This window comes from Rhipicephalus sanguineus, chromosome 11 (assembly GCF_013339695.2).
Source record: "Rhipicephalus sanguineus isolate Rsan-2018 chromosome 11, BIME_Rsan_1.4, whole genome shotgun sequence".
In the NCBI taxonomy this organism is placed as follows: domain Eukaryota; kingdom Metazoa; phylum Arthropoda; class Arachnida; order Ixodida; family Ixodidae; genus Rhipicephalus; species Rhipicephalus sanguineus.
Genome location: NC_051186.1, coordinates 102,681,414 through 102,707,269, shown reverse-complemented (window position 1 = coordinate 102,707,269; position 25,856 = coordinate 102,681,414). Strand labels below are relative to the sequence as shown.

Genomic DNA, 25,856 nt, shown 5'->3' with positions numbered 1-25,856 from the left:
GGGGCGGGCGGTAACAGATTTGCAGTTCTATCGATACCTACAACTATAAAACCGCTCAGCAAAAACAAATACAATTCGCTGAAAAAATATGCCGGTGTGTTAGTTAACGAACGCGTACCAGTTGACAGGTATGTGTTCTGACGTATGAGTCAGAGAAGTACCGGCGAATGCGGCCGGCTGCTTTCGGTGAGCCTGCGTCAGTTGCTGAAAGCGCGCCGCATCGATGGTCATCGCTCCTTGTGCAGACACCGTACACAAGAAAAAATGGTTAATTTAGGTTAACGGATGTCCATACTGTACTTTACAGTCATTCTTACACGTTGGGATTGCGTGTATTTAAACCAAGATGCGCCGGTGGCATGTAGACGGACTCGGCCGGTACGCTAGGCCTAACGCTCGCTGGGAGTCGCACTGGGTAGGACCGAACTCAGCGGAGATGAGTTGCGATGGTTGAAGCTTCCGCATTTCGGCCTCGGAACCTTTTTATCTGTTACCTAACGTATAGCTGAAGTAAATGGAAGTGCAAGAATTGCCCGAGATGGCTTTCCGGTGTGGCGATATCGAACGACGGCTGTTTTTCTGGCCTCCGTTGGGAGCGGTCGCGAAGCCAGAGCTGATTTGCTTCTTGCCAACTGCACGGCATTGTAATGATTTGCTCTGCATGTTCAGACCTATAAACATTACAATATATGGACTCATTACCGCAACACATCACGGATGCAAAACTGATATATATGCGGGGCATGGACAAAATGTTTATTCATTGCTGTACTTGCTTCGCAAGAATTAACGTCGATATCGGCACTGCATGAATAAAAAAAAGCGTGCTGGAAAGCAAAATGATCAGTGTTCGCTGCTTTGGGTTATTAACATATCTTTCTTCACATTCGACCAGGAAACATTAAAAGTGACCGTGATTTCGCATATCACGTACGTACGTATACATCGTGAAAATAGTGCGCATCTCATCGTCTTTCTCTGCCAAGCTAGAATTTGTGACACATGCTTGAGACCTGTTAGGATAGCATCTATCGGTACCATCGAATCAAACATTCGATATTAAACGATACCGAAGCATTTCGCCGCGCACAATACTCAAGGCAGTGCGCGGCACTGGCAGAAACAGTACAGGCTCCAGTATGTGCCAGCGCACGCCAGTGGAAATTCCAGCGTGTCCAGCGCTTCCCAGTGAGCGCCAGCGTCACAGCGGCAAAGCCAGTGCCCCTACCAGTACGACCCAGCTCTTTCCCAGTGCGTTCACCGGAGTGCCAGCGAATCCAAGCGTGTACCAGTGTTCTCAGTGCGATCCAGTGCCAAAAAACGTACTGGTATGACGCTGGGAGTACTGGAACGGCGCTGGTTTTTGCAATAGGGCAGGCACCCGTCACATACAATCGACACAATCCTTACATACAAGCCGGATCCGTCTGAGTGTGCGCCTATTTCTGCCACAACCAGACTTGCTGAGGAGTGTCGGGAGCTTGCCAAGACATTTACTACGCATGACCAAGAGCATTCGCGGTGACACCACCATTTCTGCGCCCACGTTTCTCCCTGGAGCTCTCGTATGGCTCTCGGTCTCTACCAGTGCAACTGGCCTCTCTTCCAAACTGCTGCCCATGTACGACGGCGCCTACCGTGTCGTCGAGCGCACATCCCCGGTCTACTACGTGATCTAACGCTTTGAACCATCTTCGGATATGCGCCGTCGAGGGCGCGCAATTGTCAATGTGGAGCGCCTGAAGCCCTACCATGACCCGCTCATAGTGACAAGAAGTTAGGTCGCCAGGCGGCTCCCTTTTCGTACCCGGAGTAATTGTAGCGAAGCGTTGGAAGTCTGTAATGGGTCGCCCTCTCGATGCTTTGTAGTGGGTCGTTCCCTGCGGCTCTTCTCTGACAGCACGCTCCTCGCGCTCTGAGTCGGCGCTTTGTATTGACTGTCGCCGTTGTGCTTCGTCGACTAGTGCCGTCAATAAACGCCTTTATATATCAAATAAATAGCTGAAGCGACCCTAATAGAAGACTTTCTGGTCTGTAAATGCCACTGACACAGGGTGTGTTGAACTTGTGATTAACTGTGTGCCATCTTTTTCTTCTCAGTCTATGTAGTGGTTCTTGCTCTCCATCCCCACCTCCCTCCGAAAGCTGTTTGCATCTAACGTGGTTTTGCACTTCCTCCGGGATCAGCATATCTGTGGCCATGCAGTAATTTCGTGCGATAACCTCATCCCATGATGTTAGTTTATGTGGCGTATTGTTGGAGCCATAATGACGTCACAAATTATGCCGATCTCTGCGGTCATCAATATGTCACGTCTGATCATGTGACGGTGTTCGACGCCAGTAAGCAACCTACCCATCTTCTATTTCACTGTACCATGGTGCACCCAGTAGAGCAACTCGTGACACAAGCAGGCGCGAGCTCTTATTGGGCTAGGGTAGAAGGAATTACGAGGCGCGCGACATCTGGCGATCGCCAGAGCGAGTGCACCCTACACGAGCCCTGTGCTGTGGTATAGAGTTGACCACAAAAGTTTACAGTGCATGAGAGTGCGTGGCCAAGATCCTCTTCGCGATACTTCCTCTACGTCAGCGGCGACCGACAGCACCGCTGCGCACAAGACGCATCGCTCCCTTAATCATATTTTAGATGCGAAGTATCTTATGGCGGAGTTCAATCCGGCGGTGGTGGTGGTGTGCGGCGTGACCACCCTTACTGCGCATGCACATATCCTCTCCACTTTCCCTCTACCCTCACCCTCTCCACTTTCCATCCCCTCGCCTTCTCCACCTCCCCTCTCGACCTCCCCTCTCCCATACCCTCTCTCCCCTTTCCCATCCCCATATCTCTCTCCCCTCTCCCTCTCCACTTCCCCTCTCCCCTCCCCCTTTCCACTCTTCCTCTGAAAGCGGGCGAGACCTGCCGAAATTCTCTCCTGCGCAACGCCGCGATGAGCACCAGCGCATGCGCGTCCCCTCCCCTCTCTCTCCTCTCCTACGCTGCCCCCCTCTTGCACGCGTGCCGACTGCGTTCCCCGCTCGCCCTGTGAGAATTAACGGCCAGGCTGGAGAGAAGACAAGACGCGCGTAGCGTTCCTCTTCGCGTTCCACGACGCGAGGTCGGTAACATGCCCAGAGAACGCCAACGGAACGCGATCGTGCAAGTGCTCCGGCTTCGCATCGCCTCATGGTCTCCTTTAGCGGGAAATGGTGTAATTTTAGTACCCAGCGGGAAAACAACGAGAGACAAAAGAGAAGAACGACACGGGAAGAGCGCTCGTCCCGTGTCGTTCTTTTCTTTTGTCTCCCGTTGTTTTCGCGCTGTTTATTACTATGAATACTCGGCTCATGTCGTTATTTCCTTGTCTGTAGTTGTTTTCGCGCTAATACACGACAACTAGCCCAGCTTACGACTCTCTTAAACTTTACTCCCTTAATCGATGGTCTGGCTATTATTTCACAGTATCAAATATCTTCCACTTTTTTCTTTTTAACGCGGCGCGCTCTGCGGCATCCGTGGCTACGTGCTTCTCTCGAGAGAGTAATCTATCAGTATAACAGTTATCGGTCGAAAACTTTCTTACAAATAGACACCTATCCAATGGCACTCCGTTCGAGGCACGCGGAAATAGCTGTATTCTGCTATGAAAGTAGAAGTGTGGCGGTCATACTTCAGATAACGCTTTGCGTGAAAACAATGAACTAGCAATGCGCCGTCTGCTACACCTTCAACTGGCAGCTTGCGCTGCGTTGCCATGTGCCGCCAAAAACATTTTACCTCAGTGGATTGTCCTTAAAAAATACAGGGCGTGTAGGACGTCTTAGTGCCAATCTTTCTTGTTATTTATATTTTGCATCAGATACTTTTCAAATGATGATAGTAACGAGCTGGCAAGATTCAGAAAGCAGACGACCTGCAATCTAGTAGGCTCGTATTGAAAACCACGAATGGTGTGGCTTGCTGTTTTGTAAGCTTTTCGACATAACGAAAGACGACAGTTTGTTCTAGTTTATTACCATGCGCCATATGAAAGGCTGACCAGAGCAAGCGACACAGAACTGCTGTGCGGAGATAGAAAATTTCATCACATTTCTGCATCCCGTTTGGGCAGACGTGAACAAATGACGTGAACACGGGAAGTAGAATAAAACATGGGGTTCTTGTTCTAGGGCTCGGGTCTTAGTTACGCGACAGTGCATTCACATGAATTCGTGTGTTAAGAGCTTTATTCCACGTCGCTGTTGGTCCAACTAGTTATTCGGCTTTACATTCTTAGACAGCTTTTAGGATCATATGTTTGTCTACTTGCACCGTTAGAGAATTACGAATGGTGTAGGAGGAAGTGACAACATAAAACTTCCGCATAATACGGAATATATTATCAGTAACAGAATAGTATTTTCGAAATTCAGCATTACATCCCAGTTTCCAAACCAACGATCGACGGTCAGATCTATCTCTAATGCCTTCTAACCAGCTGAAGACGAAATTTCTTTGAACAAAAGAGAAGAGTCGCAGAATAAGCGAATGCTTCCATCTTGATGTAAAGCGTCGTCTGAGTCTTACACGTAGACAACAACTTACAGCGGACCCAGATTACTTGCCGAACAGCAGAGCTGTCAGGAAGCACGGGCGGCTCACAGTTTTAAATGCGAAGCATTTCTTAGCGAACTTCAGGCACTTTGAGCGTTTCTATCTATCTATCTATCTATCTATCTATCTATCTATCTATCTATCTATCTATCTATCTATCTATCTATCTATCTATCTATCTATCTATCTATCTATCTATCTATCTATCTATCTATCTATCTATCTATCTATCTATCTATCTATCTATCTATCTATCTATCTATCTATCTATCTATCTTGACGGCTACGTCTGGGTCCTCTCGTGATCGCCTCCATAACTTAGTGTAGACTAAAACTGGCATGGGAGGGTGAGAGGATCTGACAAATGTGACTCTGGGGTCTTGACATGAATAACGTGAAAATCCTGCCGCGTACGTCTCAAACCCTCAGCAGGGGAAACCCTTCCCTCCGGACAAGTGCGCTACATACGGGGCCGCGGTGAACGGGTGTGCGCTACAGGTGATTGACAGTTTATATCTATCTAGGAATGGCGAGAACAGACATTGGTAACTTGAATGCGAGAGCATTAGAAAAAACTCACATCATCCGCGTTTACCGGGCGAATGCAAAGAATAAATATTGGAATCCCTGCAGGAATCGAACCCAAGCATTCTGCGTGCCAGTCAGCTACACTACCACAAGCCACGCCAGGTCTAGAAACTGCTTTCGAGAAGCACTCTATACAGGCCTAATGTGAGTGCAACGTAAGATGGTTGTGGTTCAGATATCTATTTTATAACAATGCAATAAAACTACATATGTACTCATACGACACAGGCGTCATATCAGATTAACGTCTGTGGTTACAGTGTTGGCCCCGCCTTTATAGCAGTCGAATAAATATTAGATTTGTATTCCTAGGATTCAGCAAGCATTGCCCGACCCCGGAGGAATGCATTGAGGAAAGTTACGTATGATGTTCACTGATTGCACCGTACATTGCCCTTCATTTCGATAATACTAAGATATGTGCTCTAAGGTAAGTGCTGACGTTACATCACTCCATATGTTATCATTTAAACGCCAGTGTTTTCTACCTACCTAGTAAGACACCGGTATGCACAAAACATGGTGCAACACTTACAAAACACGCAGATCCGCCTCGTAACTCTTGGCTGAAAGCCGTAGAATACAGCATAGAGGTACTCGCTGACTGCTTCGCATAAAACCGATTCCCACAAGGAGTGGGATCTCCCGAGTTTTTTTAAAACCAACTAATCAATCATTATTACAATGGGAAGTATTCATCCACTGGACAATAAATCTGGGCAGCCCCATTTCCTGGGACCTGTATAATAGCTTTCATTTAGGCATTTTTCAAAAGCCTTGCAAAAGTCCTGGAACAGTACATCTAGCTGTCTTGCCAAATCCAAAATACTCGAAAAATCATGGTAGAGTTGTAATTAGCTCCAGTTGTGAGTACGTATTTACGAAAGCCATGTAGCTGACGTCACAGTGCTGAAAGTATAACAAACATTGTTTCTGTACTTAGCGATAATATCTTCAAGGAATGTACGGGAGGAGCTGGTAATAAATACAGGCGTGTAATTTGCAACTAACCGATATTGTTTCTATGTATAGGAACAAGTCCTTCTTTAAGCCAATCGACTGGAACCTCAGCAAATGAAATAGAGTGTGTGAAGACATTACTGAATGAATGTGGCACCTGTTGAGCGCGACGTGTTATAAATGCACTGAGAATTATCTGACCCTACAGACGAGGCAACCTAAAGTTTGTGCGCGCGATGCCAGCGCCGGATGCTCCCCTGGTAGGCCGATGAAAACGTCCTAGGTCATAGGCTTGCCCGTGGAAGTGACTGCGCGATGCTGCGCGCGCGTTTTCGGAGGAACGCGTGCTATCGGGAATTGTGTTATCAAGTTGCAAAGAAAGCGACGTCATTCAACAAGTCCGTACGCACCGCTTTTATGCCGTGCAGTGCCGCATCACCCTCGAGAAGACTTAAGAACTCAATTGAACTGTTAAACTATATATCCAAGGGAAATGCACGGGCAGAACAAGCGCCCATCTGTACGCCGATTCAAATAGCATTCACTTTGAGCGCCCTATTTTGATCATTTTCGTATGGCAGGTCGAGTGCTCTTTACGCATACAGCAATAAAGTTTAGTGGACTCCTCCTATATCATCGCGCCCATTCAATATCATCAGGAAAGAGTACACTGGAACACAAGCTGATGTGAAAACCCGTTGTGGTACTTCGCATACGGCGAAATAGTTAACACAGTGATCCCGATTCCGTATCTGCAGTGCTGCTCTCCGATGATCCTACTTGCAGCCTGCGAGCACGTGAGGCAGCCGCGTGAGCGAACGGGTTCTATATTGTAGATTCATCACATAAATGCACGAATGGCGATTGTATTCTTCATCATTACTAACTTGATTATTTTATTCTGATAAGCCTTTGAAAGTCCTTGTATCATTTATTGTACGCCGTCCTCACCAAAACAAAGACAATTACTGATCGTTTTATATATGTCGTTCATCCGCTACATGGAGACAAACATTTTTGTAACTCGCAAAAGCGTGCGCTCAAGCTACTTCACTTTTCCTTTTACTGCGATAGCAATTATATGGACAGTCTCAGCTGATTTTTGTCGTCGCCGCCATCATGCACCGTATATCTGTTTCTGTCTCTCTCTCTCTCTCTCTCTCTCTCTATATATATATATATATATATATATATATATATATATATATATATATATATATATATATTGTTACGTGAAGAGACGAAGACTAGAGGCTGTATACAAGTGTATTTACAGGGGAGTGCTGAGGCAAGGCAGCGGCACACAACAGTCTCCAAATCGTCGTCGTCGTCTTCAGCCTAATCGTCTTTTCATGGCTGTACGTAGCATGACCCCCGGCGGTAAAAGCGCCGTCCCGGAGCTTTTAAAGTTAGGGGTCAGGTACACTGGAGTAGGCTTTGATTCTACTGACGGGCACGATGTCACTTGACAACGCGGCAGAGGGTGAAGGAGGACTGACGAGAGGAATCTCGTAGGTTACGGGCGTTACTTGGCGGATGACGCGGTAGGGTCCTGTGCATCTAGACAGGAGCTTCTCCCAAAGTCGCACATGACGGGAAGGCGACCAGAGCAGCACGAGCGTGCCCGGCGAGAACTGTGCGTCGCGGTGGCGGGCATCGTAGTAATGTCGCTGTGTGTCTTGCGAGGCAGTCAGCCTAGTACGGGCAAGTTGGCGCGCATGATCGGCAAGTGCTATGGCATCACGTGCGTACTCGGTGGTTGCGGTGGCAGCCAAAGGAAGAACAGTATCAAGTGGCAGGGTGGGTTCACGACCGTATAGTAGATAAAACGGCGAAAATCCGGCAGTGGCGTGTCGAGAATAATTGTATGCGAACGTGACGTAAAGGAGAGCATTGTCCCAGTCATGGTGGTCATTCGACACGTACATCGACAGCATATTCGTGAGGGTTCTGTTGAACCGCTCCGTGAGACCGTTCGTTTGCGGATGGTATGAGGTGGTCAATTTGTGCTGAGTGGCGGAGGAAACAGAATGTTGGCGATAACTTGAGAGAGAAAGTTACGGCCACGGTCAGTGAGTAGCTGTCGTGGAGCACCATGGAGCAAGATGATGTCATGTAAGAGAAAGTCCGCGACGTCGGTGGCGCAGCTGGTGGCGAGAGCCCGTGTTATGGCATATCGGGTAGCGTAATCAGTCGCCACGGCTAGCCATTTGTTCCCGATGGATGACGTAGGAAAGGGGTCGAGAAGATCAAGTCCAACACAGAAGGACGGGTCTACGGGAACGTCGATTGGTTGGAGATGACCAGCAGGGAGCATCTGGGGCGTTTTGCGACGTTCACAGGAATCACAGGCAGAAACGTAGTGCCGAACAGAACGGAGGAGATCGGGCCAATCGAAGCGACGGCGGATGCGGTCGTACGTGCGCGATACACCTAGGTGTCCTGCAGCTGAGAGCGTCATGAAGTTCAAAAAGAACAGTTCGGCGTAATTGTCGCGGTATGGCTAGAAGTTCCAGCCCGTCTGGATGGAAGTTACGACGGTATACGGCACCATCCTGGAGCACGAAATTCACACCCCAATTGGTGTGATCAGCGGCGACGTACATCGAGAGCATGTCGCCGAGTGTGCGGGTAAAGCATTCGGTGAGGCCAGTCATCTGCGGGTGATAAGCAGTAGTTTTCCGGTGAACAACGTTGCACTCTTTGAGAATGGCTTCGACGACTTCGGACAAGAAGACAGGACCTCGATCGCTGAGGAGCTCCTGGGGTGGACCGTGGCGCAGCATAAATCTGTGCAGCAGGAAGGACGCAACATCTCGCGCTGTAGCCGCTGGGAGGGCGGCAGTTTCGGCGTATCGCGTAAGGTGGTCAACACCGACGATGGCCCAGTGGTTACCAGCCGACGTTAGAGGAAGTGGTCCATACAAATCGATGCCAACGTGCCCAAACGGCCGGTCAGGGCAAGGCAGAGGTTGCAGACCTGCCGGCGACAGGTCCGTTGAAGTTTTGCGGCGCTGACAATCGATGCAGGAGCGAACGAACTTCTGCACGTAGCGGTATATCCCTCGCCAAAAGTACCATTGGCGAATGCGGTGCTACGTTTTCGATACCCCAGAGTGTGCACACTGCGGATCAGAGTGGAACGACTCGCATATGTCAGAACGCACACTGCGGGGTGTTACGAGTAGCCACTGGCGGCAGTCGCCGTAATTGCGTCGGCGGAGGAGGTCGTCGTGAACGGCGAAGTGGTGGGCTTGTCAACGCAACGCGCGATTGGATGGTATCGCCGATGGATCAGTCAGCAAGGCTATCAGTGAGGCAATCCAGTGATCCTTGCGCTGTTCAGTAGCGATGGTGTGAATGACGATAGAGGAAACGGCATTGTAAGACACTGAGCTGGTAGTACCGTCGTCAGGCAAGGGGGAGCGCGAGAGTGCGTCGGCGTCAGCATGCTGGCGTCCGTTGCGGTACAGCACGCGGATATCGTAGTCTTGTAGGCGCAGTGCCCAGCGGGCGAGGCGGCCTCAGGGATCCTTCAACGACGACAACCAGCATAGTGCATGATGGTCGGTGATGACATCAAATGGGCGACCTTACAAATAAGGTCGGAATTTCGTAAGGGCCCAGATGATCGCCAGGCATTCCTTTTCGGTGACGGTGTAATTGGTCTCGGCTTTAGTAAGCGTACGACTTGCATATGCCACGACATATTCAGGGAACCCTGGTTTGCGCTGCGCAAGGACAGAGCCAAGGCTAACACCGCTAGCGTCTGTGTGTACCTCTGTAGGGGCCGTAGGGTCGTAGTGGCGTAGTATGGGAGGCGACGTCAACAAACGACGGAGCTTTGCGAAAGCGTCGTCGCACTCTGACGACCACGAATGGAGGGTCCCGTAATTTCCGAGGAGCTTCGTCAGTGGCGATATGATAGTCCCGAAATTTCGAATGAAGCACCGAAATTGGGAACACAGTCCTACGAAACTGCGCAGTTGTTTGACGGACGTAGGTGTGGGGAACTCGGTCACGGCCCGAAGCTTGGATGGATCAGGAAGAATTCTGTCCTTGGACACGACGTAGCCGAGGATTGTCAGCTGCCGTGCTGCAAATCTCGTCCATAACTTGTGCGTCTTCGAGAGGTTCCACGCTGCCGAGAGATTCTCCGCGCACCAATATAACACTGTACGGGGAGGGGTTGAATACAAAAATTGAGGTGCTGCCCTGAGTGATTTAAACGGTCGCGAAAGGTACCAGCAAGCCTTTCCTCTTGCAAACATGGTCATATGGCGAGAGGAGTGCAACGGTGTCGGATAGACTGGCGCAGTATACTGACACCGCCGTTGACGAGTTTGCGGGCACTTTGATGTCTTCTTTGACGAGTACCTTGCTCGCAGCCGATGGAATGTCTGCCGGCGTCAAATTAGAGAATGGTGAGAGCTCTATTTCGGCGGGTGCGCAATGAATTACGGCGTCGTGGCGGGAGAAAAAATCCCATCCGAGGATGACGTCGTGAGAGCATGCAGGAATTATGATCAATTCGACGGCGTACATAGCGTCCCTAATCATGACGCGGGCTGTGTACACCGCTGTAGGGTGAATACTTTGGGCGTTGGCTGTACGGAGGGATAGCCCGGAAAGTGGCGTCGTCACTTTTCGCAGTATTCGACTAAGCTTTGCGTCCATAATAGATACGGCGGCTCCAGTGTCGATAAGGGCAGATGCACGAACACCGTCCACAAACACGTCTACCACGTTCGATCGGCTTCGCTGAGGGCTTTCGCAGTTCGATAGCATCGCAGCCCTTGCCTCGTGGACTGCCACGACTAGTTGTCCTGGTCACGTGGGACCAGACGTGGCCGCATCGGGGCCAGTGGGCGGCGTCGTGGTGACGGTGAACGGCGGGTAGAGGGGGCTGGGCGAGACGGCGGTGACATAGGTGGCGGTGAATCGTAATACGGGCGGCTTGACAGGCTTGGGATGGTTGAGGCGACTGGAGGCGACTGCACGCGATTGCAGTAGCGGGTGACGTGACCGGTGCAACCGCACGTAAAGCAGATGGGGCGGTTGTCGGAAGCGTGCCATCGGTTCGCCGGGGTAGGTGCCATCCACGGCCCAAGATGCGGTGGACGGGGCGGCGGCTGATAAGACTGCATGGTGGGTTGCAGTCGTGGCCTAGGAACGACGTCGGCGTACGCAGCCGGCACACTCGCCTCAAAGGCCTGTGGTCTGGCGAAGACTTCGGCGTAAGTATGTGGGGCAGACACAGGGGTCGCTTGGGGTGGCCTGGCTACAGCTTGCGCGTAAGTGAGGGGCGCCGGCGCCGGAGGTGGCTGGTGGTATTCCGGCATGACCTCCGCGATTTCCCGTGGAATAGCGCGGCGTAAAGGAGGCAGCAGTGTGGTCGACGGCTTTTCAACATGCTGCGGCTGAGGGAAGGCCAGGAGAGTAAACTGGCGGGCGATTTCCTTTAATATTATTACTCTATGCCAAATTTGGCCGATAAGGAGGCGACCACGAGAGCACCTAGACGTGGGCGGCTAGATAGATAGATAGATAGATAGATAGATAGATAGATAGATAGATAGATAGATAGATAGATAGATAGATAGATAGATAGATAGATAGATAGATAGATAGATAGATAGATAGAAACAGCCACAGTGTCTGAGGTTCACTAAGAAATGCTTCGCATTAAAACAGCGCGACCAGAACAAGGACAACAAAGGAACAAAGCGTTTGTCCTATCGTCTTCGCTCCCTCGTTGTTCTCCCTCGTGGTGTTTCGTGCTCTGCCCGTGTGCTGTTTACCCCAAAAATTGTTTACCAAGGAGCCCAGCTAAAAATCCGTTTTCGGGGGGACACGCCCGTTTCCGGGTGGTTTTCATGCCAAACACTGGTTGGCATGAATTAGTCCACGCTAGTTGTGTCTTTTATAAACGCTTCTTTCGTATGCAGGTCGGTGTTCAAGTAGGGTGACTGATTTGACATTTTTTTAGTTCATTTTCATATCGAGGTTGCAGAAGTTCTCCTCATGAAAGTTCTGCGCGATCATGGTGCCATTTCTTATCACCTTTCTAAAAGCATGGGGCACTAATTATTTTCAATCTTTTATTTTCTCGACCATCTGGCTATTACCGTCGCCGAAAAGGCGGCTTTCTTGGCCAGTCTCTTGAAAAACGTGCTGTACACTATGTCCACTGACCCCGCGAGACCACGACCTGCAGCTAAGTATAACGCGAGAGCAAGCGCAGAGCGAGGCTAGCGCGCAAGTGCGCTCGTATTAGCACCGCGAGCAAGAGCGCGCGCACTGCTGCTCAGCACAGCGCGAAAGGAGAACGCGTGCACGAGCGCCTTGAGGGCGCACGCGTAGCGCGAGAGCGCGAGCACAAAGCAAGAGGGGCAGAAAGAGAAAGCACGTGCGCGCATGCAGCGAGACAGAACGCACGCAGCCGCAACGTAAACAAACCGGCGGCGGAGCGCCGTGCGCGACCGCATAGCGAGATTTTCGAAAAAGGGGCCGCTTTTCAGAAAGGCGCAGCAGCGCTCCCTGGGCCAGGTTTTCTCGTCTACATGCATTTTATTACTCAAGCGACGCAGGGTGACCTTGACACCTTTATACTGTATTGATAAGTCAGAACCGGAGCCTGAAGACCCCGCAGAGTCTATTGACTATTCTCACTCTTCTGGTAGTCTGACAGAATTATCTGGGTCTTAAGGGGGGACGCGGGGATCGTTTGTAATTTCTTAGTTTCTTGGCCTCAGTTGATGAAATTTGGCACACACACAACATATCATCTTAAAAAGGCAAATTGAAGTTTCAAAAAGATAGCTTTAGTAGTTTTCATTTCATAAAATTTCACATGTTCCTTGCTCGTGGAAAGCCTGTCACAGTGATGAATACTTTGTATCTTCTCTCACATACTGTTTCTATTTCAAGACGCTTTTAGAATTACGTTACAGCCTTCATAATTTTCTGCTGCATATTACATGCAAATCCCTGTGTCTCAGCTAATCGTGCCATGCAGTAGTTATGAAATAAGAATATATAATAAAAGCCTAAAAAAATCCCAAGACATTGTCAGAGTTCAGCACAGTGTTTGGATAAGAATAAAACAAACAGCATAAAAATCAGTCTAGCCATAGTTGTGCTATGCTTTCCGCAAGCGATGTGCAGGTTGCGAAACACTTTTTTGAAAAATGGACAAGAAGGTTTTGGTTACAATTGACCTAAGCTTAAGTGTACCAGGGCAGTAATAATTAGTGTCCTTCACAGGAGGCAATCTTTCAGGCAATCATTCACAGGAGGCAATCCTCTACTTCTTAATTTGGCCTCACTTAGAAAGTTCATTATTCTCTATCATTTACCGCAGACGCTTTTGTGGCCGCTGAACGTGTCGTCAGGTGGCCTAACTAGTAGTGTATTAGTTTGATGAATCTTTGCGATCATCCATCTCAACTACTCACGCCTAAAGATTAATTTTTTTTTTGCTATTGTAGCCGCAGCAACATCGGCGTCGCAAAGAAGAGGACGGAGACGCTCGCTCTTGCACGAAGCAGGTGCCGCTGCCACGGGCCTGCGCGCGCTGGCGTTCGAAAGAAATAGAGATTAAAATACTTCTGATCAAGGCGGTCGTGTCGGGCTCGCTCTCTCTCTGGTAAGGCCAAGACTTCACCGGTCTGTGAGGTCGCTCATCGCCACACTATAAACCGCACCCGCGCCGCAGAACCGACGCCTCCTTCGCAGTCGTAAGCTGACGGCGAATGCTCACCAAAGTTTACCGCAGACGTATTTTCTCGCATGATGAACTTTTTCACGTGAAACAAGAACGCTCTTCGCTAGTGGGAACATTACACACGACGTGCCGACAACCCAGTCGGCACGCCCCAATATAATCACTGCTCTCCCGATCCATGCGATACTACCCCCCGTGTTCCTCCGTACAAAACTAAACAGGCTTCCACTTTGCCTCCCGTACACACGTCGCCTTTCAAACAGCGGCGATTCACGTTCTTACGGCCGCGGAGTGATCAAGCAACGAGCATTCCGCTCGTAAACACAACGGCCGTGGCCGTGGCATCAGCCAGTAGACAAGCGCCTCTCAACAATGTCGCTCGCTCCGCCAATAGGAGTGCCTCGTACATTGCAACGTTCGTGAAAATGCCTTCCGATTATTTTGTTTGCCCTTTTTGTATGCGGTGATCGTAAGCGTGAAGGTCATGAACGGAAAGGCGGAACCTTGAGCTTTAAAACGACGCCAACATGGCGGCGCGCGGTGGCAGGAAAGACGAGATACAACGCCGTGAATTACGCCGTTTTAGCGCAATTTTGTGCTACTTTTTCACCGGCCTCACTTACAAAATTATTTTTTTCGGTCACTTAGAGTGCGTTTTCAATGTAATCGTTCAGATACTGCGCAAATAAGAGACCACAGATGCCAAAGCGAGTGTTTTCCAAAAATAGATTTTTCGCGATTTTCGTGAGTTGATCCCCGCGTCCCCCCTTAAATCACCAAATGAAAATAATTGCTAATTGCAACACAGAAAACTATGGGTGGTGGTATGTGATTATCATTCACGTTTCTTTCATCTACGCTTCTGCAGATGACACATTCCAAGACGACTATGTGACGGGAGATTGCAAGACTACGTGACGTGAGGTTTCTCGTTAACCCTTTAAAAGTTAACACCCAAAGGATTATCAGGCGCATTTGAAGATGATTAGTCCACCTACCGAAACGTCGCCAACCCTCTTCGAATCGCTCATTCATGTTCAGTGTACAAGTATAAAACACTGCAGTCTCTAAGACATGCGTGTATGGCTTTAACTGTGCACGTATCGCGATAATGAACATCATGACGTTTGTCTGGAAAATGTTTTTACCATGGTTCTTTGTGAGGATTCGGAAACGTCGAGATGCCTCCAGTGTTGTAAAGCTTTCGCTGCAAATACTTTGATGAATTGCGTTTCACTATGAGAAAATTCTGAATTGGCAAGGATATATCTAAAAGATTTAAACCAGCTGACACGTAATCAAGCTTCGCCTTGATGCAACAACGGATTGTGGTATTCAAGCGTAACTTATGCAGCTCCTATTCCCTCGCAGCAGGACAGCGCTAATAAATATTTTTTGTACTGAGAGAATAAATGTAAACACTTACGTGGAGCTTGAACTCTCATTTCGGTGCTGTAATTCATGTGAGCAGCAATTACAGGGTGTTTGGATTTGCTGAACGTCCCGACCAGTGAAGCCTTCCTTCTGTTTCGAGTGTAGAGATGTCAGCTGGTTGACAGACATTTTCTTTAAAACTTTTATCGCTTACCTTACACCATCGCTGTAAAATATGCGGTCAAATGTAACCTTCGAATTCGCCACTGTTTTCACGTCGTAAACCTTACAAGCGGTGCTTGTTTGAGGAGTTGAAGTTGCCGTCACAATAATCCACAACTTTCCAAGTGTCTTGTAGAACTGCCAATTACAAAGAAAATGTTGGACTTAACTTTTGCGGAGGCCTATCGGAAAAATCTGTCAGTAGTAATTTGGATGTTGATCGCGTTGCTATTATTGCAGTAACTAGAATATGTACCCCACTGACAGTTGAACCACAACTTAACAGTAACTGCAGCACGAATTAGCGCGACACGTAAAAGAAAGAACTATGCGACAGCCTCCAAAGAGACAGTTGAGCGGTTTTCTGCCTATGACAGCATACGACATCATACGAGAGACAGGGCCCCTCAAGTGCCGCGAACTTAAAAACTGCAGCGCAGACAATAACTCGCCGACTGCATCGCATAAAACCAATTCCCACGAGGCTTGGCATCTGCCATTTTTTTTCTTCTTGTTTCTGCCTTACATACAACAATGAACCCTAATTTTGCATGCCAAACTATCTATCTTTTGTTTCATTTTCCTTGCTTGCGCGCATGCTTCGTGGTCTACTTTTGAGGTAGAGAGATTGTGAGCATAACATATATGAACTCCCTGCTAAGGAAGGCCCTTGCTGCCTTGACAAGCCACGAACACTTGTCGAAGCACTGGCTGCAGTGTCATATCCCGGTCAACAATATCACATGGCTTCAAGTCTGTATCACTCCCAGAACTTCAGCAAATAGAACACAAATGATAAATATTCGGCAGATCCTCCTCATCCTGGGTGTCGATGTCGTGCGAAGCATGTAGGTGATTATTGGCCTATATGGAATTGTTCTTCAATCAAATCAATCAATCAAATTTTATTTTTCTTTCCTTTGAAAGAGAAGGAGGCGGGACTAAAAGCCGCGATTACGGCTTGACAGTGGTCCCTGTCTCCTTGTTTCTTGGCATGGCACTGCATGAGGGTGGATACATGGTGTATACATTGTGCATAGCGCACTGTATACAATACTGTTTTTCGGAAATACAGTAAAGGGTACATTGCAATACAGTAGAAAAGATTACACAATGTGCTCTAACGAATATATGAAGTGACACTGTACAAATAACACAATTACAAAGTAAAAAGAAAAACTCAAACATACCTAAATGGACACTTGCATTACAGAACAGAATATAGTAATAATTTCATAATACACAGTTAACAACAACGCACCAGTGCATGTAATATCCGTACACTTCATTAAGCCATTTTCGAGAAGAAAAAACTAATTTCATTTTTTGAGCAAGAAAACCGGTCAAATGATTCATGAAGTAACCCATTTAGTAAATGCGGAAGGGCATAAGATAAAGACTATAATAGTTAGCTCGTCGGGTGGGTATATGCCATAATTCTTTGTTTCTTGTACGCTGTATGTATGTATTTGGATGTAGGTTTGCGAGGTCAGCTATATATGTGTCATTGTGCCTAACTGATGATTTATAACAAAGTAACAATCTATTGTTATATAGTTGATACACTGGGAGAATATTATACTGTAAAAACCACTCTTTCGTGTGCTCATCACAAGGTAAATTTGCAATACTTCTTATAGCTTTCTTTTGTAATCGATGTAATTTGGTCATGTTGGTATTACCTGTGGTACCCCATACAAGGTGGCAATACTGAATCAGGGAAAGTACCAATGAGTTGTAAAGTAAAATTTTGATCTTTTCAGGAAGTATGTTTCGTAGTCTAGTTACTGCACCAACTGCAGAAGCAACTTTAGAACACAGGTAGTGTATATGTTCGTTCCAAGTTAAATAATTTGAAAACGCCCAGGATTTTAACGCTGTTAACAACCTTTATGGTGTCATTTTCCTTGTTTATATCATTTAATCTTGGAAGAATTTCGCCTTTGGGTGCGTATAGGACGACTTTTGTTTTTTTTTTGTTTATTTTAAGGCTATTTGTGTCAGCACACTCTTTATTTTTTGCAAGCGCACAGTTGGCGATGCGCTCAATATCAGCTGTTGATATGTCCGTAATGAAAACGGACGTGTCATCGGCATATGAAATAAATTGAGCATCCTCGTAGCAGAATACAATGTCATTCACATAAATTGTGAAAAGCAGCGGCCCTAAAATGCTGCCTTGTGGTACTCCTGGAAGTATTGAGTCTGGGATGATCTGTGATTGTTTACATCAATATATTGCGTTCTTTGGCTAACGTACGATTTCAGCATCTCGTTTGCTATTCCACGTATTTCATACTGTTTGGGCTTGTAAAGGAGAATAGAATGGCTTATCCTGTCAAAGGCCTTTGAGAAGTCAATGTATATGCCTACAGCGTACTGCCCGGCACTGAAGGCCTGCAAAATTGTGTCTGAGCTAGCAGGGCCGTTTCAGTAGACCTGTGCTTCATGAAACAATGTTGGAAATCATTTAGCAATTTTTGGCTAGTGAGATACGAGGAAATTCTAATGTACACTATTTTTTCGATACCTTTTGATAATACTGGCAAGATCGAGATTGGACGATAGTTATTTATAACTTTCTTATTTCCGCCCTTAAATACTGGTACAACACGAGCTTCTTGCATACCTCTAGGGAATACACCACTACTTAGAATAAGGTTATTAATGTAAGTTATTACTGTGCAAATTAAGTCGAGCACGTGCTTTGCGGGCGTAATTTGAATTCCGGTAGAATCTATTGATTTTCTATTTTTAATAGAATGGATACATGAAAAAACCTCTTCACAATCGGTAGGTTGTAAAAACAGCGAATTTACGGTGCTACAGTTCAATAAACTTATGTCAGTACGAATAGAGCTAGCATCAACATTGCTCGCTCGGCCTTGTTCAATAAAGAAGCGATTAAACGCGTTTACCATTTCTGTGCCGGAAGTTCTTCGCCTGCAAGCTCTATACTGTGCAAAGATGTAGAGGTATTGTTGGGATTCAGCAGCCGTCCCAGTTTCTACCATAACACGTCTGATTTGTTTAGACAGTCTCCCGAAAATATGTTACTATAATACGTGTCTTTTGCCGTCTTTAGCTTAGAGTTAAGTTTATTACGGTATGCTTTAAACTCTTTAAGTCCTTCAAGATTCCTTGTTTTAACGAAACGGGCATATAATTGATTCTTGTGCCTTATCATTTGTAATATGCCATGGTTCACCCAGGGTTTCCGGGCCTTGCGCAGTTTGCGTACCTTCTTCAACGGAAAGCATATATGATATATAGTCTTAAAGGTATCTATAAACTTGTTGTACGCTGTATCACTATGGTTTGATTCATAAATACTTTGCCATGTCTGCTGACAGATGGAGCTTCGGAATTGCTTAAGTTGTCTTTGCGTGATTAATTGGATGAAATGCTGTTCTTTTGGTATTTTAGATGTCCCGCAATTTTTTCGTACCATCATGAATATACCAAAATGATCAGAGATGTCAGTCATAATAACATCTCCAAAAATTAGGTCACTCTTTATGTTTGTTATAAATATGTCCAAGAAGGTATCCCCTGTAGATGTGACTCTCGTTGGCCTTGTTATAGGATTTACGAATCCATTTGCTGATATGGTTGCCTGAAACTCATTTGAGACGCTCGTGGAAACCAGCAAGTTCACATTGATATCTCCTCCTAAAATTATCTCTAGGTTATTTGCAAGAAAGCTATCAATAAATAAAAATTAGAGCTGTACGTTTCCCGAAGGTGGTCAGTAACAGACAGAGAAGACTGTATTCCGACTTCGTAAGCTGAGGATCTCATACTCATGAGTTGTGGTGGTAAATTCGTCAACGTTTTCGCATTCAATGGATTCCTTTATAAGTATACCGACGCCACCTCCCTTCTTCTCACTGCGACTGGGATAAAATGACTGGTATCCAGGAAGATGAAAGGTAGCGGACTGTTCTGTATACCAGGTTTCTGTAAACATTAGTACATCAAATGGTACCCCAAATGTGTCGAGCATTGTTTCAATCTCATCTTCTTTGTTTGAAAGAGAGCGGACGTTAAGATGAAAAAATGAAAAACGCGGTTTGTTGGCTGTCACTATTTATTTAATTTCGGTCGGCTGAGAGCCCATGTTGAATAGTACCACAAACAAAGAACAAAAGAACAAACTAGAGAATGAACGATTACACTATTTTAGACAAGTCTTCAATGTAGGCAATGGTTATCACTTCCGACAAAAACTTCCGAGTAAACATCTTCCCGTTTGACGACCAAATATGCTTCCAGTTACATTCTCTGCATTTGGCATTCGCTATTTCGAACAGACGTTTCAATGTTGGGCAAAGGCGTTCGTTTATGTATACTGGAACGCGGGAGTCAAACGCGAGGTCAGCCGAAGCTTAAAGTCAGCTTGAAGACAAGCGTTGCGAATTGGATGGACTTCTTTGTGCCTTTTGAGTAGTTATAGGTACGTCGTGGACAGGCAGGCCCAAAACGAAGAATTTTTGGGGGGCCGGTGTGAACAGGGGAGCACTTCCTGAAAGCCTTGAATATTTGAGCAAAATACCTAATAAAGACGACAGACTTTCTTGGGTTAAACGCAGACATTTTGGTCTGTCTGTCTATCTGTCACACGATTCAGCCAGTCGCCCAAAGTTTAAGCACTTGCTGAACGCCCAGCCATCTTGAACCGGTAGCTGCACTCATACATGTGAGCATTGTCGATCAAAAAGCAAATATTATGCATATCTGAGGCGCAACATCAATACATAAGTATTAGGTGGTGTGTTCCTTTACGAGAAAACACATAGGTATGTAATGATAAAGACCCTAGTGTTTCTTAGGCTCTGCGGAAACGGCGCAGAAACAGCCGACAGAAGACTATCATCTTTCGACGATATTTGCAGAGTAGCACGCAGATACGCGGTCAACTTTGTGGGAACCTATTTCGGAATGGTTATCCTTCTGAATTTCCTATATTCTTTTTCTCTCTCTCTCTATTTGGGAAGCAACAGTTCTTCGCGGAGGGACGGGGCTTTTAGGGCTCTGCCCACTCCCTTCCTTACCGTGGCCACGTGAATGATGATGGGCTTACCAGGCACGTCGACTACACTGACACCTAAACTGGTCCGACGTGGTCCGATGTGATGTTGGTACTCACAGTAGAGCACGGATGTCAGTTTCATCGAAGTGAACTGCACGCTACGGTGCGATGATGTGCGCATCATAAGAAGCGGTTTTTATCGTATTCCTCCGAGTTGAGCAATGGTTGACCATAGCTCGGTGAGTCATAGGAGTTAATATTGTTACACGGCAGGAGCAAGAATGTACCAGAAAGGCAATGAAGATATAACTTAAAAGGGTACTTGCTTGGGCCAGTTGGTATATATTCATTGTTACTTATTGCGCACCACTTTCAGGACAAAGACTGAACCACACGAACACAAGCGCAATCTTACAACTGAGTTGTAAGATTGCGCTTGTGTTCGTGTGGTTCAGTCTTTGTCCTGAAAGTGGTGCGCAATAAGTAACAAAGGCAAGGAAGACGACGAATTCAGTAGCGCTCGTGTTGTTGCTGTTACGTCATCTTGGCGCAGCTGCTTCTGCGTCTCCTTGTATATTTTGTAAATAGATTTCTTCCTTTTGGACTCACCGAGCACCTCAGTTCCCACAACGCTATTCTTGTATGTTTCCGCAGATCACCGTGATTGGGACAAGACATTGCCTTATGTGACGTTCGCGTACAAAGTGTCACGCCACCACACCGTTGGATTTCTCGTTTCTATCTATTGTATCGGCATAATCTCCCGTGACACCGTTGGCTTTCCTCGCTTCTATCTCCTGTATTGGCGTCATCCCAGTTACCCTTGAGACTGTTCTTTCATCGGCTAGCACACTCTTACAGAGTACTCCCGTGATGCAACTGCTCGCGCTCAAGAGGCCCGCCAGCTCGCACGAGATCGTCTTTCTGGCTCGCGGCGGTCTCCAAAGGCGAGCTACGATCGCCATCTCAGAGTGGTTTCCTACTCTCCAGGCTATTCGGTCCACCTCTTTACACCTTGCCGCCACGTCGACCTGTCGTCTAAGCCTCTGTCTCGCTATTCCGGGCCTTACAACGTCTTACGCCAGATTACCGAGGTCACATATTAGATCGCTGCGTTTGACAGTCTCTCGTCGTCGTGCGTACCCGCTGCTAATATCATGCACGTCTCTCCTCTGAAACCATACTTCTCCGAACACGAGCCAACTTTTTCGTAAGCGCCAAGACGGCGCTCCCAGTGGCGGGGGCTATGTAATGTATGTTAGACGGGAGCAACAGCAATGCACCAGAACGGCGACGAAGACGACGAGTGCAATATTACTCGTGTTGTTGCGGTTACGCTACCTTGGCTGCAGCTGCTTCTGCATCTTCCTGTATATTTTTGAAAATAAACGTGTAATATGTACTACATTGTTTCAAACGTCGATTGTGAACACTACAACCACAGTTGATGTTGGTGCGATACGACGCCATAATATGGTCTTTTTCGTGAGTAGTTTCAAGCAACGTCGTAGCCCTGTAGAGCAATACTTGACTGCCACGTAGAATGTCTAGGTTCGACTGCGGCTGTAACAATGCTTTTCAATCCTTCCGCCCCTTCGATATTTCTTTCACCGACAACGCTGCCGACGCCTACACCGCATTTCCTGCGGCACAAGCTCCATAACGCGATCACGCGAAGCTTTTTGAATGTTTGGATGCATGCATGGAAACAACTTTATTTACGCCCTGTACAGGGTGTTGCCAGAGTTTATCATCACCGTATCTGGTTTGATAGAAATTGTGAATCATTTGTGGCTCATAGCCGCATTCTATGGGCCGTGGTATAGAGGTATGTGCTACGCATGTCTTAAGGAAATGTTTCATGACGTACACGACAAATATGTGACGCTATTCAAGTAATCACCTGTTCATCGTGCTTGTGGTACACTAATGCCCTCCCGTACAAATATTGGTACGCGTCAAGCTAAGGAGACGACATTGAGAGCACCCAGACCTAGGCAACTAGATAGATAGATAGATAGATAGATAGATAGATAGATAGATAGATAGATAGATAGATAGATAGATAGATAGATAGATAGATAGATAGATAGATAGATAGATAGATAGATAGATAGATAGATAGATAGATAGATAGATAGATAGTATGGGGCGCTCGGCGGCTGTGAGCGCGTAGAAGAAAACGACGATCGCATGTGCACTCGTGTCACGCGGCGTCCGCTGGCAGCGTGCAGTTGCGGCCGAGGCTCGATGCAGTAAAAATGTATCTCCTTGGGTCTTGGCCTCATCTCTGAAGGGTTCTGGGCTAGATGCAGCCGCAAAACCCTACAACTGGCGCCCAACGGGTAGGACCCCGCCCCGACATGTTCTGCCCGATCAACGTACCAGCCCCTGATTTCGGCCCCCTGCACGGCGATATCGCCTTCGAGGAGCTATGGGCGCTGAAACGGGCGTTCCTGGACATGGCCGCCTACGGAGTCTACGACCTCGTCCTCTTACTTCAGCCGGTCTAAACACTCATGCGCCTCTGCCTTTCCGGGAGAATGAGCCCCGACGAGCAGCGGCGTGCCATCATCGCCCGGGAGCACCTCGGTGCTTACCTCGGCGTCCCGCTGCCCGCGCAGGCCATGGAGGCTGTGGCGCGCTCTTGCGGCGAGGTGGAACCTGGGCGTGACAACGCAGGCGGCGACGATGCGTGCGCTGCCGAGGTCGGCGTCGAGGCTCGTGCGGGCTCGTGCGGCGGGCCGGCACCGCGGGACGACCAGCGACGCGGTGGCGATGTTTCATCCGGCGAGGGTGCAGCCTCGAGGAACGGTAAGGCGAACACGGCGTTGGACGATGCGATTTCTGGGGACACGGCCGGTGACTGCGACGACATTGAAGCAGAGGTCAGGAAGTCCTGGGATCACGACAATGCGGCGGCCGTGAAGAAAAGGAAGAAGATGAGAAATAGGAGGAACCGGAAGCACAGGGACATGAGACTAACACCAAACGAATCGGAGTCCGACACCGAGGTGGTCCGCACTCGTGACCTTGAGAGGGACAAGGCTGCCCTTGAAGCTGAGGTAGATCGTCCCACGCAGGACACATCGCAGCCTGCTACCCGCATCAGCCAGCTGGAACGTGAGTTGGCAAACTTGACGGATGCACATGAAGGTCTCATGCACGAGCACGACGTCTACAAAGCAAAGGCAACCACCATGATTACCGAAAAGGACCGCCACATTTCCGACCTGAAAGTCAAGGTCCGTAATCTGGAGAAACAGCTCGAACAGCAGCTGGATGAGTCATGGCAACAATTCTTCGAGGCCCAGACATCCTGGAGTGACAAACTCCACATCTTTGAAGCTCAGATCTTCAACATGAACCGAAAGATGGCCGAGGACTCTCTGCAGTACAGTCGCATGGAGAGGCTGCTTGCAGATGCTCAGCAGCGCCTCATGGATCAGCAGCACCAGTGTGCCAAGTTCGAGGAGCAATCGCTGGAGCGGGACACTCAACTGGCAAACATGCGGCGCAGCCATGAAGAAGAGCTGCAGCGGCAACGCGCACTCCAGGACTCCCAGATGGACGAGCTACGGATTCAAGCGGCTCTTCTCCATGCGCAGCTCGCCCAGGCCCAACAGGACCGCGACCGAGAGGCCAGTCAAGCGCAGCCATTAATTTTGAAACTGAACCGGAAGGATGCAGAGTGCAAGAAGAACCAGGAGCAGATCCAGGGGCTCGAGGAGGGCCAGAGGACTTTGTTGGCGCAGGTCTCCGAGCTAGACAAGCAGCTCAATCTGGTGTCGGACTCTGAGACAATCCTCAAGCACGGTCTGAAGAGGAGTGAGGCTGAGCTAGAGACCGTGTAGGAAGAGCTTGCAAAGCTGAACTAGGTGATGGCCTCGGCTGAGATCGAGAACAAGCGGCTGATAGAGGAGCTTGAGGCAAGACACTAGCAAGCGGAAAAACAACAATCCAGGCTGAAAGCGGTAACCCAGCTGCTAGGATCCCGGGAGACGACGGCAGAAAAAGTGGATCCGCTCGAGGTGGAACCTGCCGCGCACGTGCGCAATTGTACCAGCGTGTCTGACCCGCAGCGCCGCATCAGCGAGGGAGGCGTGCGCGCCGGAGGCACATACAGTCAGGGCTTCGTTGGGGACGTCGCACTGCGGTGGCTGCCAAGGTCACTGGCGTTCAACGAATACTACCCGGAGGAGTGGCCGCCACCTGCACGTGAATGGCTTGGAGGGTTACAACGGCAACGACATACGACAACGACAACGGCTTATGACTCGCTGGGACCGGTGCTGCACCAGGAGCATCGGCGTTCCATCATGCTCTCGACCGTGGTCATGCTCACCGTGGTCCCCAACCTGAGCGAGTCCGGTGCGCCTCTGTCTTCGGGCGGCAGCAGAGTTGCCTCTGCTACGTGCGTCAGCAGTTCCCGTGACTGGCAGCCCATGAGGTCCCACAGAGAGTTGTGGGCGGACAGTGCCGGCATGTGGTCGTGTGTGCCACGTGCAGTCCGCCGTGTCCAAGGATAGCCAGGACAAGACACTTGCGCGCGCTACCCTTGTGAAGTGGCCCGCGTATTTCTGGCTGACTTTTTCCGAGGGGAGGGGGCAGTATGGGGGCGCTCGGGGGCTGTGAGCGCGTAGAAGAAAACGACGATCGCATGAGCGCTCGTGTCACGCGGCAGCCACTGGCACCGGGCAGTTGCGCCCGAGGCTCGATGCAGTAAAGATGTATCTCTTTGGGTCTTGGCCCCATCTCTGAAGCGTTCAGGGCTAGATTCAGCCGCAAAGCCCTACAATAGATAGATAGATAGATAGATAGATAGATAGATAGATAGATAGATAGATAGATAGATAGATAGATAGATAGATAGATAGATAGATAGATAGATAGATAGATAGAAACGAATAAAGTGCCTTTGGTTCCCTAAGAAATGTCTGGCAATTAATTATTCAACTCAGACCGAGTATCGTCGAAGTCAACTTCCTCTCACTTCCGTCATTTTCTGCGCTTGTTCGAATATTTCTTGAACAGCCTATACTAAGTAGCCCCGTTTTCAGTTCCATTATGTGAATAGATGGATTTCGATTTTTAAGGAATACACTTCAGTTCATAAGGATCGGTTCTTTTCGCTGCAATTGTAGTGGTATACAATATTTGGGCAGTAAATAGAACCAGGTCAGTTTACGTGGCGCCGAAAAAACAATAGGTTTATTGTACCTATTCTCCATAATTTTTTTAGATTGTGCGACACTCTGTGCGCATAGGAAACTTGTTCCGGCCTTTCTGTTGCAAGAACAGAGTCAGGCTTCTTCTCGCCCTTCTGCTTCTGAAGAACGATTACGGACACAGCAGTCAAG

At 48.1% G+C, this 25,856-nt stretch overlaps 1 protein-coding gene across 1 annotated transcript; it reads left to right on the top strand.

Moving 5' to 3' along the window:
- The first annotated feature begins 23,123 nt into the window (after window positions 1-23,123).
- Window positions 23,124-24,350, top strand: LOC119375298 (coiled-coil domain-containing protein 88B-like). Its single transcript, XM_037645478.1, has one exon. The coding sequence runs from the start codon at window positions 23,124-23,126 to the stop codon at window positions 24,348-24,350; it is 1,227 nt and encodes a 408-aa protein (XP_037501406.1).
- Window positions 24,351-25,856: the final 1,506 nt, after the last annotated feature.

Excerpts from the sequence above, each read along its gene's own strand:
- LOC119375298 (XM_037645478.1), top strand. The coding sequence starts at position 23,124 with ATGGAGGCTGTGGCGCGCTCTTGCGGCGAGGTGGAACCTGGGCGTGAC.